The sequence below is a fragment of the Mytilus galloprovincialis genome, chromosome 6 (assembly GCF_965363235.1).
Source record: "Mytilus galloprovincialis chromosome 6, xbMytGall1.hap1.1, whole genome shotgun sequence".
Taxonomy (NCBI): Eukaryota; Metazoa; Mollusca; class Bivalvia; order Mytilida; family Mytilidae; genus Mytilus; species Mytilus galloprovincialis.
Window position 1 is genome coordinate 98,402,417 of NC_134843.1, and position 18,735 is coordinate 98,421,151.

At 32.5% G+C, this 18,735-nt stretch overlaps 1 protein-coding gene and 1 long non-coding RNA gene across 2 annotated transcripts; both read left to right on the plus strand.

The window, feature by feature from the left end:
- The first annotated feature begins 449 nt into the window (after positions 1 to 449).
- LOC143078450 (uncharacterized) lies at positions 450 to 4,740 on the plus strand. The gene is made up of 3 exons (XR_012979228.1): positions 450 to 586; positions 2,937 to 3,002; positions 4,148 to 4,740. It is a non-coding gene; the product is annotated as an uncharacterized LOC143078450 (long non-coding RNA).
- Positions 4,741 to 9,026: 4,286 nt separating this feature from the next.
- On the plus strand, positions 9,027 to 16,821 carry LOC143081089 (synaptogenesis protein syg-1-like). The gene is made up of 6 exons (XM_076257325.1): positions 9,027 to 9,121; positions 11,901 to 11,973; positions 12,664 to 12,978; positions 15,770 to 15,820; positions 16,484 to 16,659; positions 16,816 to 16,821. Exons 2-6 carry the CDS (start codon positions 11,928 to 11,930, stop codon positions 16,819 to 16,821), a joined length of 594 nt encoding a protein of 197 aa, XP_076113440.1. The 5' UTR covers positions 9,027 to 9,121; positions 11,901 to 11,927.
- Positions 16,822 to 18,735: the final 1,914 nt, after the last annotated feature.

Sequence of the window (18,735 nt, forward strand, 5' to 3'; positions counted from 1 at the left end):
AAGTATGTTGGCGGTTGTTTTGATTGCAGTTCAGTGTTTCTGTTGTTCCGTTGTTTCCCACTTTTTGTTGAGGTGTAATACCACCATTGATTTTCCCCTATTAGACTTTGATTAATTGGACTTTTAAAAAATGTGCAGAAGTTATTTTTGTTTCAAATCAAAAAATACTTGGCATGGGTCAAGTTTTCCTCTCCTTTCTAGTACTATAGACAAAATTTCACATAATTTTCATCGCAACTATGAATAAAAGCAAAAATAGAATACCGCTGTGAAAAAAAATCATTACTGGAAGTTAACCAATCGAATTTCACCTATTTTTTAACCGTGTGCAAACTTTAGTTACCATGTAACTTCAAGTCAATATAATCTATTTGATACAAAATAATATGTTCTTGCTTATAAATTAGCCAATCAAGCTTCGGTAGCAAGATGAATTACTTTATAGGTAAAGAAAATGTGAAAAATTTGACAAAAGAAGTACAGATAAAAAGTTCTACGAAAGGTGTTCAGATAAAAAGTTCCACGAAAGGTGTTCAGATACTGACTACCGTTACCAAGACAAAAGAAACGACAACAGATGATGGAAGTACGATATTATTATTATTTTATGTGAATTTTTATAAGTATTTTCCTTTCGTTATTTTTTATTCATTAAATAGTAACGTATTTCAGTTCATAAACTATCATATGGAAAATTCTCGTGGTAGCAAATCTTTGCTTATTCTTTAGTTTTCTAAGTTGTGTCATGTGTACTTTTGTTTGACTATTTGTCTTTTTCATTTTTAGCCATGGCGTTGTCAGTTTGTTTTAGATTTATGAGTTTGACTGTCCTAGTTTTTGGTGGGGTTCGTGTTGTTTATTCTTTAGTTTTCTATGTTGTGTCATATGTAATATTGTTTTTCTGTTTGTCTTTTTCATTTTTAGCCATGGCGTCGTCAGTTTGTTTTAGATTTATGAGTTTGACTGTCCCTTTGATATCTTTCGTCCCTCTTTTATTGTCGATTGATGAGTTTGACTGTCCCTCTAGTATCTTTCGTCCCTCTTTGATCCATACTTTTTAACAGTATTTACGATTTTGAGAGACATGGTGATCGAGATTTGGATATCGATATAAATTTTTGTTAAAGATCTTTTCGTGTATTTGGTTCATATACATAAACAAACAAATGTCATTGTATTATTTGACATCAATTGAATCTAAATTTCTCAATTCTGATAAAAGAACTGAATTTTGTGTGTATGGCAAAATCTTCGTTATCAATGATCACGCGGCAAATCATGTGATCTACGGCTTAAAACAGTAAATCTAGATATTTGTACTTTTATGTTTTCTGTGTTTTCTATTTGTTTCACATTTACATATCATTTTCAAAACTCATTTTTATTATTCATTTGACGATTAACGACGACTATTTTGCGCTTATTATTCTGACAGGCTATATGCTATTTCATGTTAAGTACTTAGTATATTTAGTATATACTTAGTATATATTAATCACTGTATACATTTTAATATTAATGTTACAGAACACGAATATGCTCTTATACCATTGGTTAAAACTATACAAATTCTTTACATGACCTCAAAGTTATTGTTATTGTGGTGCATGGTTTTAGTATTTTTTGAAGTCGCTGTCCATTCCTTCATTTTTTGAAATACTTTGAATGGTTTTTTTAGGGGGGAGGATTCATGTAACAGCTTTCTGTAGTTCATTTCAGATACGAAAAAACAGACGTGTACTCAAAGATTTTGTTATTTGCTGTGCATTGTAAAAGTATTTTCTGAAGTCATTGTCCATTCCTGATTTTTTTTAAATATTTTGTTTTAAACTAATAAGGCGCTTTTTGATGTCAATCACCGGGTGTTAAAAACTTACATGTATAATTTCTCACGTTTTGTTAGTTTAGGAAGAAATTATTGTATTTACGGTACTAGCATATAGTTTTATAAGTATAAAACCTGTGACCAATTTTATAGCAGAATTTTTGTCCCCTGAGACTATCACTTTCTAGCCAACATGCAAGTTACATTCATGAATATACTATGATACATATAATTTATATGTTTTCAAAACAATACGCGCCCGAGTATGTCTCATGAGTTTGGTTCTTCTTGGACAGCGAGGTCGTTCATGATCGAGTTATTCATTTGTTCAGTTATTCAGTTTACATTCATGTCAACCATATAATAGCTCTTGTTCGTATAAGTTTTACATTACGATATTCTAACTAAGTTGTACCTTATAGTATATATAATGGTTCGTTATTTGGATTAATTGTAGTTATTGTTTTTTTTTCATAAGTTTATATATATATTAAGATGCATGTATGTTAAGAATTAATAAATTTCGCTGTCCTCTATGCTTGCTTACTATCAAAATTGTTGTTTTTTCAAAATGCTCAAGGAGTGTATGCAATTATGTAATACTTGTCTATTATCCATGTGTTCAGAATAAATCTTTTCCCTGTGTATCTTTAAACAAATTAAATCGGTAGTGGGTTTTAATGGAGCTTTGATACAAGAGACCATAATATACCGTATATGAACTCATGAGTCCATCGCGTCGTATACATACTTCCCCTATATGAAATCACTTCATCAAAACTACCTTGACCAAAAACTATAACCTGAAGCAGGACGAACGAATGTACGGACGCACGGACGAACGAGCAGACAGACGGACGAACGGAAGAAAGCACAGATAGACGGACGAACGGACGTACAGACCAGAAAACATAATGCCCCTCTACTATCGTAGGTGGGGCATAAAAAATCCTTTTCAGCCATAAGTATCTCCTACTTGTCTTCATTTTCACATTGACAATGTTTGCTAATTCCTTTTGATACTGTTATACTGCTTTTTTGGCGTTAGTATGTGTTAAGGGATATGTTGTATCATAAGTTTATCACAGTCTTATATATGTACTGTTTTAAGGAAACAACAGGAAGAAAACTGTAGAGAACACTGAATCAGGTGAAGCAGAAACAGTCACAAACTCGGGTATATTAATCAATTATACAAATATTTTACACCTCACGTCATATAAATATCTCGTGTGAAGCAGGATTTGACAATCCTTCCGAAGCATTAATTGTTCTCCTGAAATCATGAGTGTATATGTCTGATTGGTACCTTCCGTTTACCATAACAAACTGCATACAAAGAAGATATGGTCTTAAATCTATTATATTGCTGGAAATACTGATTAAATGTATTTTAATTGGGTCTACACAAGTTTGTCGTTAAGTGTGATTCATAGGAATAAAGAAATATTATACATTAACAGAGCACACTGCTTCTCTGTGGGAATACACATCATATAAAGGAAAAATTAATGGATTATTCTAATACGAACACAAAAATGTCATATTATAAAAACCAAATGGCTTCAATCATATCTGTGCAAGACTATTGAGTGTTCCTTTCGGCAGTTTTTTTTATTATAGAGTAATTGTAGCACAGATAAAAAAAACACAGAATAATTTAAAACCATTTTATGCAGTAAGAAAGAGAGAAAGGGTGAAAAGTGTAATTATGTGGTCCCTACAAAGTTTTCAATATAAACAACTTCAATCCTTTCCAATAAACTCATCATAGATACCAACATTAAATGTATGTACGCTAGACGCGAGTTTCGACTGCAAAAGACTCATTAGTTTTGCTCAAATGAGAAAAGTTACAAACACCAAATGAATTACGAAGTTGAAGAGCATTGATAACACAAAACTTCGAAAGGTATTTCCAAATACGGCTAAGCTAATTATGGTAGTTATATTGATAACTGTTTTATTTGTATACATTGTAAATCAAAAATGCACATATTTAGTGTCTGCATATGTCTTTTTAATGCCTATGATTGAGAACACTTTGAAACACATTTTGCAAGTCGTCCAAAAATTCTATCAACATACGTATAGTACTTCTAGAGCAATCGAAGTGTGCATAATTGTTTTTTTTACATACGAGTATGTTAAGTGTTAATGTAAATAATTTCATTGAAGTATTACTGTAAATGTTTTTGTCAAATCCTCGCATTTAATATATACTTTGAATTTTTTTTTACAAAAAGCACGCGTGGCGTTTACATTTTAGAAATTTATTGTATGAAACATATCAATGATACGATAATGCTTGTTGTTGTTTAGTACAGTCATGTCAAGAAAAGTTTTATCATGGTATATTAGGAGCTGGACTTATCCTTGTATCATGTTTATTGGTTATATGCAGTGCTTGTCTCGGCCGTAGGTGTCGAACCAAGACATTAGAACAAAGATGATGAAGAAGATAACAAACCAAATGCGCAAGGAAAGGACAAAAATTACAATCAATAAAATTCCTATATATAATATATATAATGTCATCGAAGATTATGAACATTTTTTTTGACATGCAAACTTCTGAAATCAATTTGGGATAAAATAAAACTTATTGGACATCATATAATATTACTTGGATCACTTTTGTATGTATACAAGATAAACAATACAAGCTATTAAAAACTTTTCTAATGAATGCATATAAGTACGGGTTGAGTTTCCAACACGAAACAGTCCAAAGTGTAATCATATTTTGTTTTACAAACTTGCTCACATATGATGCAAAGTCATAGTCGGTATCGATGTAGGGAATCACGGGAAATATGCGAGTTTACTTGTGTGAAAAAAATCTTGATATCTCCCTGTAACAAGGGTAATATATCAACTATGCTTAAGCTGTATGAATTTTGCTTGAAATTTGATGATGATTCACTGTAATAGATGTACACATTAAATGTAAAGAATATCGTTTGTTTTGGTGAAGTCCATTCAGGCCTTAAATATTATGACAGTTATGTTGCCTCATGCCAAATCAGGTATGGACCCCTGAGAAAAGAAAACACGTTTTTAATTTCATGTGTCCGAAGCGCTTTTCTATGATTACCTTCACCAGGAACTCTAAAAGCCGACTATCTGACAACCAATAATGTATGAGAACAGTAATAGAGCTATAAAACTTGTATCGAGTTGTCCTTCATATGCAGATAGAGTTATGCATCTTGCATTATCATCCAAATTAAAGCTAATTTCTACAGGGTTTGGCAGCGCATTTATTCATACCACACATCAAACAGCAAGAAGTGTCATACTTCTATAATCAGTGTAGCATATCAATCCTTCTTTTACATGAGTTATTTTACCTTATGTTGAAGTAACTCCCATTACACATGGTCATATAGATCTTTATCATAACTTGTCAAAAGAAAACGAAGGATTTTGTGCCTAAGGAATAACTAACCTTGTATTTTTTTGGCAAAGCCTTTCGTAACTTTTGGTCTGGAATGCGAATAAAACTTCATTCTTTATTTGGCAGTGTAATTAAAATTAAAAAAAAAAAGTCTCACAAAAATACCGGTCTCCAAGGGAAAGTCCATAAAAGCTTACAAAATCAATCGTTATCAAACTACGGAATGGTTGAAAAAAAAATGTCATATTCCGAGCTTGTTACAGGTATTTTATGCAGATTATTATTGGTAAAACCCTTTTTTTTAATACCTAGCGAAACCTCCATTTTGCACGTCATTTGTTTATAGTTTTGTTGTATTAACAAAAATACTAACTTGGGTGAGCAACAATTCAAGCGTAACTGGCTAGTCTTATTGAGACAAAATGCGCCTCTAGCGTAAAAAATTTCAGGCTTGAATTACAACCACAATGTTGATGACACCACTGGTCGAGGTTTTTCTTTCTGATGTTACCACTAGGACAGTAGTCAGTGTTTCTGTTTGGAGGTATTTGGCAGTGTTTGTAGTTTTTCATTGTATGCAAGAGGCGACAAGTGTAAATCAAAGTTAGTTTAAAAAAATGTGTGTTTTGGGAGGAATGTCATTTGATAAATCGAAGAACAAATCCTCACATATAATTGGACGCAGACAATTGGTGGTCTTATCCTTGCACATAAAGTAAAGAGCTTGACTGCCCCTTTGGTATCTTTCGTCACTTTTTTATTCTACCTTAATCATCCCTTCGTACATTTTTCGGACGCCATCACTAGTTGGTTAACTTTAATGGGATATCCGTTTCACAGATGATATCAGATATGTTTCTTACGTCGTAACTAAAATCCCCTTCAATCTACCATTTTTTACATTTGAGAATGCCTGTACGAAGTCATGCTATTGTCCATCATTTTATAATGTGATTTTGCTATTTGATTAGTGACTTTCCGTTTTTAATTTTCCTCGGAGTTCGATATTTTTGTTATTTTACCTTTGACATATTCCCCATTTCCATTCTCAATGGTGATAATATATATTTGATATAATCCCATTGTTATTTCTATCGCACCAACATAATTATTGTTATATAGATAATTTATTACAAAAAATAAAGTTAGGCAAGACACTATTTTTGTTTTTACATCATATGGAACTCACAACGATTTACTGTCCAAGTAGTTTTGTCAGATAATAGTGAATGCACAAAGTTTTAGCGTATGTTGTTTGGTTGCAAACTTTACATGGTCGAACAAAAAATTCGGTGAAATAAAAATCACAAACATGAATAAGACAAGCGTAAGAAAAAGGACAGCTCTCAATAATGATCTCTTCAAACCTTAAATGCCTTACTTTGGCCACTTACACTTTGTGCATTCACTATTATCTGAAAAAAACTACTTGGACAGAAAATTGTTGTGAGTACCATACCACAAAATTCTTGGCTATTTTTTTGCACCTCCAACAATAACGGGGTGATACGCTTATCACTTTGTCCGTGAAATAATTGGTCAATAGTGAGGATAAAGGGTAATCATATTTCAATAAAACAATAAGAAGATGTGGTATGGTTTTTCATTAATGTTACTTATCCCGAATGACCTCAATCTGTGTTTGAAAACAAATTGATCAAAATTAAATGAAGAAGGAAAATTATACCACTCTGTGGGAATATACTATTATAATTGTGCTGCACTAATTTGACATGTTGTATTTGTTCTGATTATTTTTTTTCTTCTTCCGCAAAATTTCAAAACTTGTTTTGTGGTTTCGCAAGATGTCGCTTAGATTTATTGCATATGATATCAAACAGTTATTGCGCTTTTGAGAAGGACCCTGTTTAGTCGAAGGCTTTTTGTTGTAAGAATGATCTCCCCAAACGCTGTTTTCTTTGTCGTAAGATCTCCTCCGTAACCGTAAAATTTATTTTACTGAATTGTTTGTTATATCCTCAGGATGATTTGTCAAATTTTATCCGAATCAATTCGAAGACTCCATTTGACAGTTATTTCCTTTTTTTGAGTTTAACATAAGTGATATGTCAATGTATCATATGAATGGTAAGTAATACAAACTTAAGGTTTGTGTATTTGAGGTCCTAGGTTCATTTAAATGTATTTTGTAAAATGTTTGTCTCATTTTGGTGAAGATATGATACATTTGATCTGAATCAATCCAATGACATCTCAAAAGATTTATTTTCCCTGAAATGTTTCAGTTTAAGGTTTAATGATTATTTCTCCAACTTGGTACATGATAAAGCCAAAGTGTCTTTTGCAAACTCTTGGTTGAAAAATATCAACCGAAAGTGACCTTGAGTGAACCGGAAGAAGCCATTTGTGCACTTATTTCATGGAAAAGTACATCGAAACTATATGGTTTTTTTTCAAATATGCAATCATAAGCCTATCATAAACGATATTACAGGGAAAAGTATATAAAAACCATGTATTTTCGGAATCGGTGTTAAAAGAGCTAGCATGTGAGACCGAAAGTGACATTTTTAAAACCGGAAGTGACATTTCTAAAACCAGATGTTGACAATTATCTCCCTTATTTGTAGCAAAAATAAATAGAAACATATATTTGTTGAATCAGTATGAAGAAACATACATTTGGACGCCAATAGTAACTTTGAGTAAACTGGGAGTAGCTTCGCATCAATAATTTAGAAAATTAATGTGGAAAGACCTTCAATTGTTCTCTGGACAATTGGTTTTTAATTGTTTCTAGTTTCCATCATACTGAACGTTTTTCCAAAGTTTTAAAATGAGATGACCAAAAATTCGTGGTTAACTATATTCAACAGAAATTTTAACCTACCTTATTCCCAAACTCTTAAAATGATATGACCAAAAATTCGTGGTTAACTACATTCAACAAAGTTTTTAACCTACCTTATTCCCAAACTCTTAACTGATCAAAGAGCCACAACTCTCTTTTTTGACATATATTTCAAAAAGGTTACATTGTTTCCCGATTGATGACTATTGAACAGGGTAGGACATAAAAATGCCTAACTTAATAAAAATTTGTGTTGGTTATGTCTGTATTACTCCCTTAAATATATTTTGAATGCAGTATCTCGACTCTTAAAAACAAAAAAAAGATGTGGTATGATTGCCAATGAGACAACTCACAAGAGACCAAAATGACACAGAAATTAACAACTATAGGTCACCGTATAGTCACCTTCAAAAAAGTAAAATCACAAAAATACTGAACTTAGAGGAAAATCAATTTGGAAAGTCCATTTTCACATGGCAAAATCAAATAACAAAACGCATCAAAAACGAATGGACAATAATGAGCAAAACCCATACCGCATAGTCTATAAAAGGCCCCGAAATGACAAGGTTAAACAATTTAAACGAGAAAACTAACGGCCTTATTCATGTAAAAAGTATATTTTAAAGATTAATACAGATATAACCTACACAAAAATTTATTAAATTTAGCATACAATTTTAGCATTAAAGGGTTCCACATCTCATAGTTATTGCGATGGACAGAAGATTCCATTGTTTTGGTATTTCTTTCAGTTTCTGATAATTTCGAAGTAAAAGCAAATTTAATTAATGAATATTTCCTTAGAAGTACCCGCTTTCCCGGAAAAGTATAGAATTTTGCTGCTTAACCACTTAATACACACGTGTGAAGTATTTGTTTTCATTTTACATGTATGCCATGCAGACTGCTAATGATGCTTCACATTACAGTTCAATTGGTTGTATTTCCGTTGTCTATCAATTGATTAATATTTTCCTGTTATCATCAGACTAACTATTGTTCTAAAAAATACACCCGGAAATTGTTACTTATTTCATATGTATATTACCACAGTTGGAACCTTTCTAACCACTAGAAGGTTTGTATTTTTTTTTATATTTTAAATATTATATGAATATTTTAGTTAAAGAGAAAAAACATCAGTTACTGTACTGGTCAAGATGATATATAGATCCACCTAAATTGATATGGGAGTAAGACTAGGTCAGTTGTTTTCAAGAAGGTCATAGTCTTCTGATATGCATGCATCACTCCTCATTTCAGCCCACAATCATTTCTGGTAGTTCCAAGTAATGAATATTATAATCAAACTGAAACATTCGCATTTCTATTTGCAAGTTACTAGACAAAGAATGCTACGTTACCTTCATTTCAATAAATACCGGTATATAATCAAAACAAATAATAGTAAATGTTTGGTGGGTTCAGAGATACAGTGGGTAGCCCCCCTGGTGTTAACTTACTGCAGTACATTCAAATAAAAATGACTTTTGATACAACAAAAAAGTACAATATTGAACTAAAGCTCATGTGTTACTTGAATAGAAAAAAGTGGTTCCTTCCTTGTATTGCGTTGTACATTATGAAAACCACTTTAACTTGACCGAAATCGTCAGTACAGTTAAATCAATTTTACTTTGCCGCCACTCATATCGATTGAAAACCGAGTGGTGTAAGTAACAAAATTAAAGTTCCTTTTGCTTTCAATTTGTGACCACTTGTAGTCTAGTATGATGTATATGCATGACAAAAATAAATTGTACAAAGTGTTTGTGTCGATTGTCGTAACAAATTGGAAATGTCGTAATGAACGTTCAGGATTTAACAAAATATTTAATGTTTATCTCCGTTTTGGTTATACATTTGTATACCAGCTACTCGTGATTTACCAACATGATAGTTTTGGTGTATTTACATTAAGATCTAGATCGAAAATTTACCAGCAATAACATGTTCACTTATCCAAGATGTAGATTACCTTAGCCGTCATTGGCACAACTTTTTGGAACTTTTGGTCCTCAATGCTCTACAACTTTGTACTTCTTTGGCTTAATTACTGTTTTGATCTGAGCGTCACTGATGAGTCTTATGTAGATGAAACGCACGTCTGATGTATTAAATTATCAGTCTGGTACCTTTGATAAAAGAAGGACGAAAGATACCAAAGGGACAGTCAAACTCATAAATCTAAAACAAACTGACAACGCCATGGCTAAAAATGAAAAAGACAAACAGAAAAACAATAGTACACATGACACAACATAGAAAACTAAAGAATAAACAACACGAACCCCACCAAAAACTAGGGGTGATCTCAGGTGCTCCGGAAGGATAAGCAGATCCTGCTACACATGTGGCACCCGTCGTGTTGCTTATGTGATTACAAATCCGGTAAAAATTCTAATTCGGTAGGTAACATTCATGAAAGGGAAGGGGATTGTAGTTACGACGTAAGGAACATATCCGATATCATTTGTGAAACGGTTATTCCATAACGGTCAACCAACTCGTGATGGCGTCCGTAAAATTTACGAAGGGATGATTTCAACTTCACCATTTGGAACTCTTGGTTTAATAGCTTCCTTGTGAGCAGTAACCCTCTATCAAGAAAATCATGATAGGAAATGCAAACACGGGAATATCGGATCAATTGGGAGATATATACCCCGTATGCAGGTGCTGCTGGAATGTTGCTACTTAGAAATGGAAAGTTCACAATTGGAAAGCTGAAATCATCTCTTTTGTCGTAAAGTTTTGTTTTCAACCGACCCTATTTGTCAATTTCTAGATGTAAGTCAAGATATGAAGCCGACTTAACTGTATCTGTAGTATCCTTTATCTCCAATTCGATGGGATAGATGCGTTCCAAATAGTCACCAAATTTTGAATTGTTTAGTAAAAGAACGTCATCTATATAGCGGAAAGTAGAGTAAAAGGATATTGATAACTATGTACCTATATTTTTCATTTTGTAACATATATGTATAACAGGATAGCATATAACAAAGCAATAACTGCTAATTTCCTAAGTGACTATTAATATCAGAACGTCAAAAATATTCCAAATGAGGCCATAGAAATAGGTTCTAAAAAATGTAAAATCACGTAGATACTGAACTCCGAGGAAAATAAAAAACGGAAAGTTCCTAATCAAATGGCAAAATCAAATGATAAAACACATCAAACGAATGGACATCGACTGTCATATTCCTGACTTGGTACAGGCATTTGTAAATGTACAAAATGGTGGATCGAATCTAGATCACAGTCATGAAAAGGGAACGGGATTGAAGGTACGACATAAACCTATCCGATATCATATGTATAACGGATATTCCACAACGGTCAAACAACTTGCGATGGTACGAATTGATGATTTCAACTTCACCATTTGAACTCTTGATTTAAAAATGAATGATTACAATTGGGATGCTGAAATCATCTCTTTTGTCGTAAAGTTTTGTTTTTAACCGACTCTCATAGTCAATTTCTAGATATAAGTCCAAATTAAATGGCAAATTCAAACGCTCGAACATATCTAATACATCTATCTACTAAAAATAAAATTACAGATGCTAATTACATTTATCTGTTTCCAAATTAACTGCATTTTTGAAGACGATAAAGAGTGCTTTCGCCGCTTGTGTTGAATGATAAAAAAATATATAAAAAAAAAAATGTGTTGATCATTAGATTTTATATGCGACGCGAATAATATGCATTTGTTCTGTGTATAGTTACGAAAAAAATTAATAAACAATTGTTTCTGGTTCCAATTGTAGAAATGTTCACTTATCGTTCTGTACACGAACTTTTGTAAGAAATTGAAGATATAATCTTTATGTTTTTCACTTCAGATAGTATACTGGAATTCACCCTTTAAAATGAGATTTTTGCTTCTGGTTGTTATTCACTGCGTATGCGCAGAAGGTAAGATTGTTGGTGTGTATGAGAGATAACGATAATTCAGAGATAACGAGATAAACTTGAGATTTTTTTTCAAAAGAGGGGTGAAAGATACCAGACATTGCCAGAGGAACAGTCAAACTCATAGATTGAAAATAAACTGAAAACGCCATGGCTTAAAAATAAAAAGACAAAAGGGGAAGGGTATTGTAGTTACGACACAAGGAATTTATCCGATATCATCTGAGAAACTGTTATTCTGAAACTAAATATGTCAATACCATGACACTTCATTATATATTCTTGTGATAAATCTTTTGCAGTGATTTCAATGTCAAGCTCGAAGTTAAATTGTGCATGTTGATAACTTTCGATGGTTTTATTTTTGTTCCACACTATCCATAGTGTTGTCTCTTTTTATACGCTTAGCGATTGTTGATTTACAAGGTTCCTTCTGTGATAGTCTATAATTGTATTAACACGAGTAGGGACAGGCAACACTAAGGGGATGATCTTTGATTAAAAAAGTTCCTATGCAGGAATACATAAGCTTACGGAACTGTTAAATAAATATAAAAACGATACGAAGGAATTTTTTTAAAAATGAAATGTTAACACTAGAAATCATTTACTACACTGAATTGATATGCAAATATTGTAAAGACTTAGATAGTTTAGTCATATGATTACGTTAATTATAATTGTATATTTTAGACATATTTGGTGAAACTGTCAGGTCTAACGTGTCAGCACATACGTATATTGGAGAGACAGTTGTTCTGACATGTAATTTTACATTTGGCGCTACAAATAACAGATGGCGTCGTTTGAAAGATATTATTGCAAAAGCATCGGAAGTTAACTTGGCGAACCCTCACCGCAGCCGTTATGATATTGTCGGACAATTGAAGAATGATGAATACAATCTTCAAATTTCCGATGTGACACAATCTGATGCTGGTCTTTACTGGTGTGAAATGAATTTGAATGGAACAATTACGAAGCACTATTACACATTGTACATATCAGGCAAGTCATTAGAAATATATTTTCCGAATGGTAAAATGTCTACCGAAATTTGAAAATGAAAGCATCCATTCCAATTAAGCATGCCTTGTAAAGTGGAATTGATATTTTCGATTTTTTTCTTCGTTTCTTTAGCAATTATATTCAACAAGTGACCGAACAATACAGTAATCGCGTAGCGCATAAGTTAATCATAAGTGCTATTTGATCAGGGCTGGATATTTGTTCCTGATTAAAATTCATAGATAAGTTATTCTTTTTATAATATTTGACCATGGACTTACAATGTATATCAATTGAAAAAAAGTAGAAATTGAAAGGAACTATATTTCTTTCTTCGCGTCTTATGTGTAACGTAACCGAAGAGCATAATTCAACGTACAAAAGCATATTTTTTTCCATCGGGACTCGAACCCTTGACCTCTATATTACAAGGCAGAGCGTTAACCAACTGTTTCTTCCTTAGATTTATTGCTTAAGGCTGACTTAAGTCTCTACCAGATGAAAAGTGTGGAATATGGCACTTGTTATCATATAGTATGTTTATATGTATGCTGGCGTTTGTTATTGCTGTAGTTCAGTGTTTCTGTTGTTCTGTTGTTTTCCTCTTATAGATGAGATGTTTACCTCGATTTTTGTTTGTATTTTTTTTTTCTCTTAATCGATTTATGACTTTTGAACAGCGGTATACTGCTGTTGCCTTTACTTGACAACGCCCATTGTTGCATGACGACACATAAGTGAAATTGTCCGATTTATTTCACGTGTGAAATTATTGGTTTAATTTTTTACTGGTATTTGATTGCTTCGTATTATAAACGCTCTAACCAAAGCATTTTAAAGCCAATGGCTGTATAAAAAAAAACACGTGGAGTATATTTAAACGGGTGAAAACTAAACCAATTTCAAAATTGGCACCAGATATAAATGGATATACATATGAAGCCTAGTTGTTGGAGTGGGCTGTGGCGCTGTGCGCAGTGTAGGTGATTTCATAGAAGCATGGGTTCGAATCCAACTACTATAAATATCACCACAACAACGTTAAATTTATTGTTCCGTCGCTGGTTCGGACTGATCAGTCTTGGTGGTCTAGTCGTCTAGAGCGATGGACACAGTGAAGGTAGTGTTGTCTAAATATCACAACTGCATGAGTTCGAATCTCGGCGAGGAAAGAACAAGATTTTGCTTCCGCAAATTTGCAGATTGAAAATTGTTGTGCTGATATTTAGAGTAGTTTTAAATATAAAATATGTTTCAGTCGTGTATCACCTTCATTGATGATCCAATTGATAATCTTTCGTAGAATTGTCAATTTTTTACGACGTGCTTTTCATATATAAAAATATATATTGTTTTTTAATAATGTTTTACTTGTTCTTTGTGCTACCTTTTCCTAATAAATATGATTTTCATATCTCATATTGATAATTTAATCATATTCATAGTTCATAACTAATTCATGTTCATCAGTAATTCATATTCATTTTAATTCTTTTTAAAGTTTGACGATTAACGCGATTTTCACTTTACTTCTTATGAAAAAATGTATCAGCTTTTTGACATTTTGTATGAATAAATGTACAATACATAAAACGATTGCGGGAATTACTATAAAAAGAAGGTCCAAAATGAAATCAAAACGAATTTAATTTAGTTTTAAGTAGTAATGCGTTTTTTCAATTGTATCACCGGTTGATTAATATTGATATCATGAAGAACTGATCAGGTGAGTTGTCGGTACAAATTACTATTAAAATAGTTATTCTTCAGACATGTTCATGGGTTTAGTGTAGTTTTCATAGCTTATGCTTACGCATACTTTTTTTAATAAACATTTGTCATGCATGCATACAACGTACAGAAATTATATTAACATTTTTATAATGGCTTCGGTTTTTGATGACATGTTTTTAATGAGCGATGAGAAACATACATTTTACTATCATATGGAGGAACATTTAGGAAAACATGCATAGCTAATTTCCATGTGTAACTTTAAACAAATCGTATCGGTAATGTTTTTTTTTAAAGAGATATGATACAAGTGACTATAGTTGATCTAATATGAACTCCCGGGTCCTCTGTGTCGTACTTTCACTTTTTGTCTACATGATATAATTTCGGTGCAAATTAGTTTTTTCGTCGGTGTTTTTTTTTCCATGACATTGTCATTTATTCAAGTGTTGCTAATACACATACGAGAAAAAAAGAATAGACCACTTTCGAGTTGAATCTTTCACCGGAAAAGTTCGCCAATTACTCGCGCCTTTATTACGTCATTTGTCAAATTCAGGGCATTAAAGTTCACCAAGCGTATTCGCGATCCTCATTGTGCAGAATTAACAAAAATAATATTTATTCTGTATATACTAAACCAGAATTCCCTAATGACTGTAGTGTTGATTATCAATTATAAGAATTAAGTTTCCCATATAATTCGTTCAATATAGAATCATATTTTTCAACCGTTCGGTCAACCTAGGAAGAAAATGACGATGTCCCTAAAGGCAAGTAAACAAAAGTTTTTGATGACAAAGCAATCAACTGGAAAGAGGTCTATTATAAAACAAGATCAACGAGTGTAGGGCCAAACTTTAATTAATGATCAGAGGACCTTGCATCAAAAAGCAAAACAAAATATTTTATATGTTCTTTCATGTAATTTGTTTATCTCTCGTACAATTTCAACACTAAACAGCTGTAATTCAATACAAATATGCCCAAAAAAATATTTTTATTTTTTATTTTTTGTTTTCAAATACTAATTATAATATCTTATTAACTTTGAAAGAGAGCAGAATCACAACTATTGTGGAACTGTCTACAGCCAATATTAAAGCAGGTAGGAATCAATACACTTATACTTCAGACATAACTTGTCAACCAAAACAATGATTCTCCTGTTGCTATTCCTTCTATGTTAGCAGTTAACTACTATCGTCTTAATTTCAAAAGCAATGAAAAAAATCTGTTCTTCTTCTCCCTTTACTTTGAGTTTTCCTGAGAATTCTATATGACCGCTGTCTAACTGTATATATAATGGTATATTTCTTTGAGATTCAAACAAGGAGATCCTATCTTGGAACTAGTAGGTAAACAAAACAAAACTTTTATAAAGTATCTCAACAAACGAGGCATGGTTTCTAAAATCAGCTCTTTTTACCAAGTGCAACCTATACAGTAAAATCAGTGGTTTTTTTTTAAATATTACAGTATTAATTTTCAAATGAATTTTGTATGTGTTGTCGAGGATGTCACGTACTGATCTTGGTTCGTGGGACGTGAGTATCCGGGGCAACCGTCACCAGTGTTACGTGAGTCAAAAGAAAATAAGAGATGAATGTGTTTCACTATAAGCTTGACGCATAACGAAGCTAGGTAAAGTAATATTTGCGACAGAAAAAATATTTTGGATACCATAATAGTTTGTTTTGGTACACAATAATATTCCCTTGCTTAGAAATTTGCATCTCAAGCTTCAGCAGCAAGATCAATTAATTTACAGATAACAAAAATATAAAAAGTTCAACGACAGGAGTTCAGATACAAAGTTCGACAAAAGAAGTGCAGATAAAAAGTTCTACGAAAAGAGTACAGATTACAAATTCCACGGAAAGAGTACTGATAACAGCAACCGTTACCAAGACAACAGAGAGGACAACAGACGAAGGAGGTATGTTCGTATTATTATCTCTCGTGAATTTTTATAAGTATTTTCCTTTTGGTAATTTTCATTTATAAGTTTCGTATTTCAGTTGATATTATATACCAGGACATGTTCTAATGGTGGCAAATCTTTGATCACTCCTTTTTTAACATTATAAACGATATTTATAGTTATGAGGATCGAGATTTGGATGTTGACATACAGTTTTGTTTAAAGACTTATTGATGCATTTGCTTTTATTTATGCGGTGCAGAGTCAACGACGCATCATAAAATTATTACTGAACAGAACGTTGAATTAAGACTACGGAAAAAAAGCGTTTGAACTCAACAAAGAGCATTTAAAAAATTAGCACTTACTGCATGTTTGAACGAATTTTATTGGAATGCTCAAGTTTAACTTTGAAGACCCTGCGCGAAATATTTAACAAATCAATTTCAATCAGTAAATAAATCGGTATAATCTTTATCCCCTGGATCCATATACGAATAGGATCATAAAAATAAAATCATTTAAGTCAGGAGTATCTGCTACTAGACTTAATTTATTGACCATGTGACCTAATTCATTTTCATTCTGTTTATACTGGTATTTGAGCATGTGTAATGTAATGTGTTGTACAATAGATTTATCTCAGTCTTATATATGTATTGTTTTAAGGAATAAACAGCCAGCCAACTGTGGAGATCACCGATCCAGGTGAAGTGGTCACAGTCACAAACTCGGGTATATTAATCAATCAATGTAACCAAAATAAGCAAACGCACAACCAGAAACATCAAGTTAAAAGAACTGCATTGTTTAAATAAAAACGATGGCAGACAAAACATTGCACAGAAAAGTAACGACTGAATAAAACAACCCCCACCAAAATCTGAATGTAGACTTTAAGTGTTCAAGGGAGATAACTAAGCATTCGTTGTTTTCTTGCCTATCGATTCGTAAAATGCACCAATCCGAAACTTTAAACAATAACGGTACTAGATGCGGATTTCAAACATGTCTGTTCCGTGATGCTCGAGGCTAAATTGAAGTTAATAAAATTTCACAAATCATTAACACATATTAAGAAAAAATGCTTTCATATAATATGGTCTAATGTATCTAGGGTATCGTTGAAAATGTCTATCAAATGGTGTTTAATTTAGGGGCTGGATGGATCAATTTTAGTGATATAAAAAAATGAGAAAACTTTCGAGTACATTTTTCAACAGGATCAACCAAACAGTCGATTTATACACCATGTTATTATAGCACTATTCGACTTGTGCATAACTTTTTCCTCGTTTTTTTTTTACATACAAGTTAGTTAAATGTTTTCACATCAAATACTCGCCTATAACATATATTTATGTTATTATAACATTCACACGTGGCGTATACATTTTCGAAATACATCTTTTAAAACATCAACCAATTATTCGAGATTTTTTTTGTTGTTATTTAGGACCATCGCTACCAGAACACTTTTATTATTGGTTGTTAGGAGCTGGGCTTGTGTTGGTGTTATGTTTATCGGTTATATGCAATGCTTGTCTCAACCGAAGATGTCGAACCAAGACAATAGAACAAAAGGCAAAAGATAAGTTGGAGAGCGAGATAAAACTCTTACATGGCGAAGAAGATAATAAACCAAATGTGCATGGAAAGGCCATCATGGTCCAAATCGAAGAGGAATCTTCTATGTACGAATCAATTGATGAATACAAAATGACGCATTATGATTATCCTGATCAGTATGATATAAGACATATCGAAAGAAGTCCGGGTCTTCCAATGCGACGTGATATGTTAACGTCATCCAAACCATCGCATTTAGACATTGTCGACGAAAGCGTTTCAACTAAAGTAGTTAGTTCTACGGGAGATCTGAGTGTAAATAAATCAAAACCTGCAGAATTAAGTACGTCGTGTACAAATTTGTCCCTAAACAACAATGCAGGTAAACTATCACCACATTTGAATAAAGAAAATCAAGTGAGAATAGTACAAGTACATTCCGAAACGAAGCCAGAATCTATAAATTTGACTGATGAAGAGGAATCGTCAGACAATAGTGACGTTGCGTCCGTTAAAACAGATGATTATCT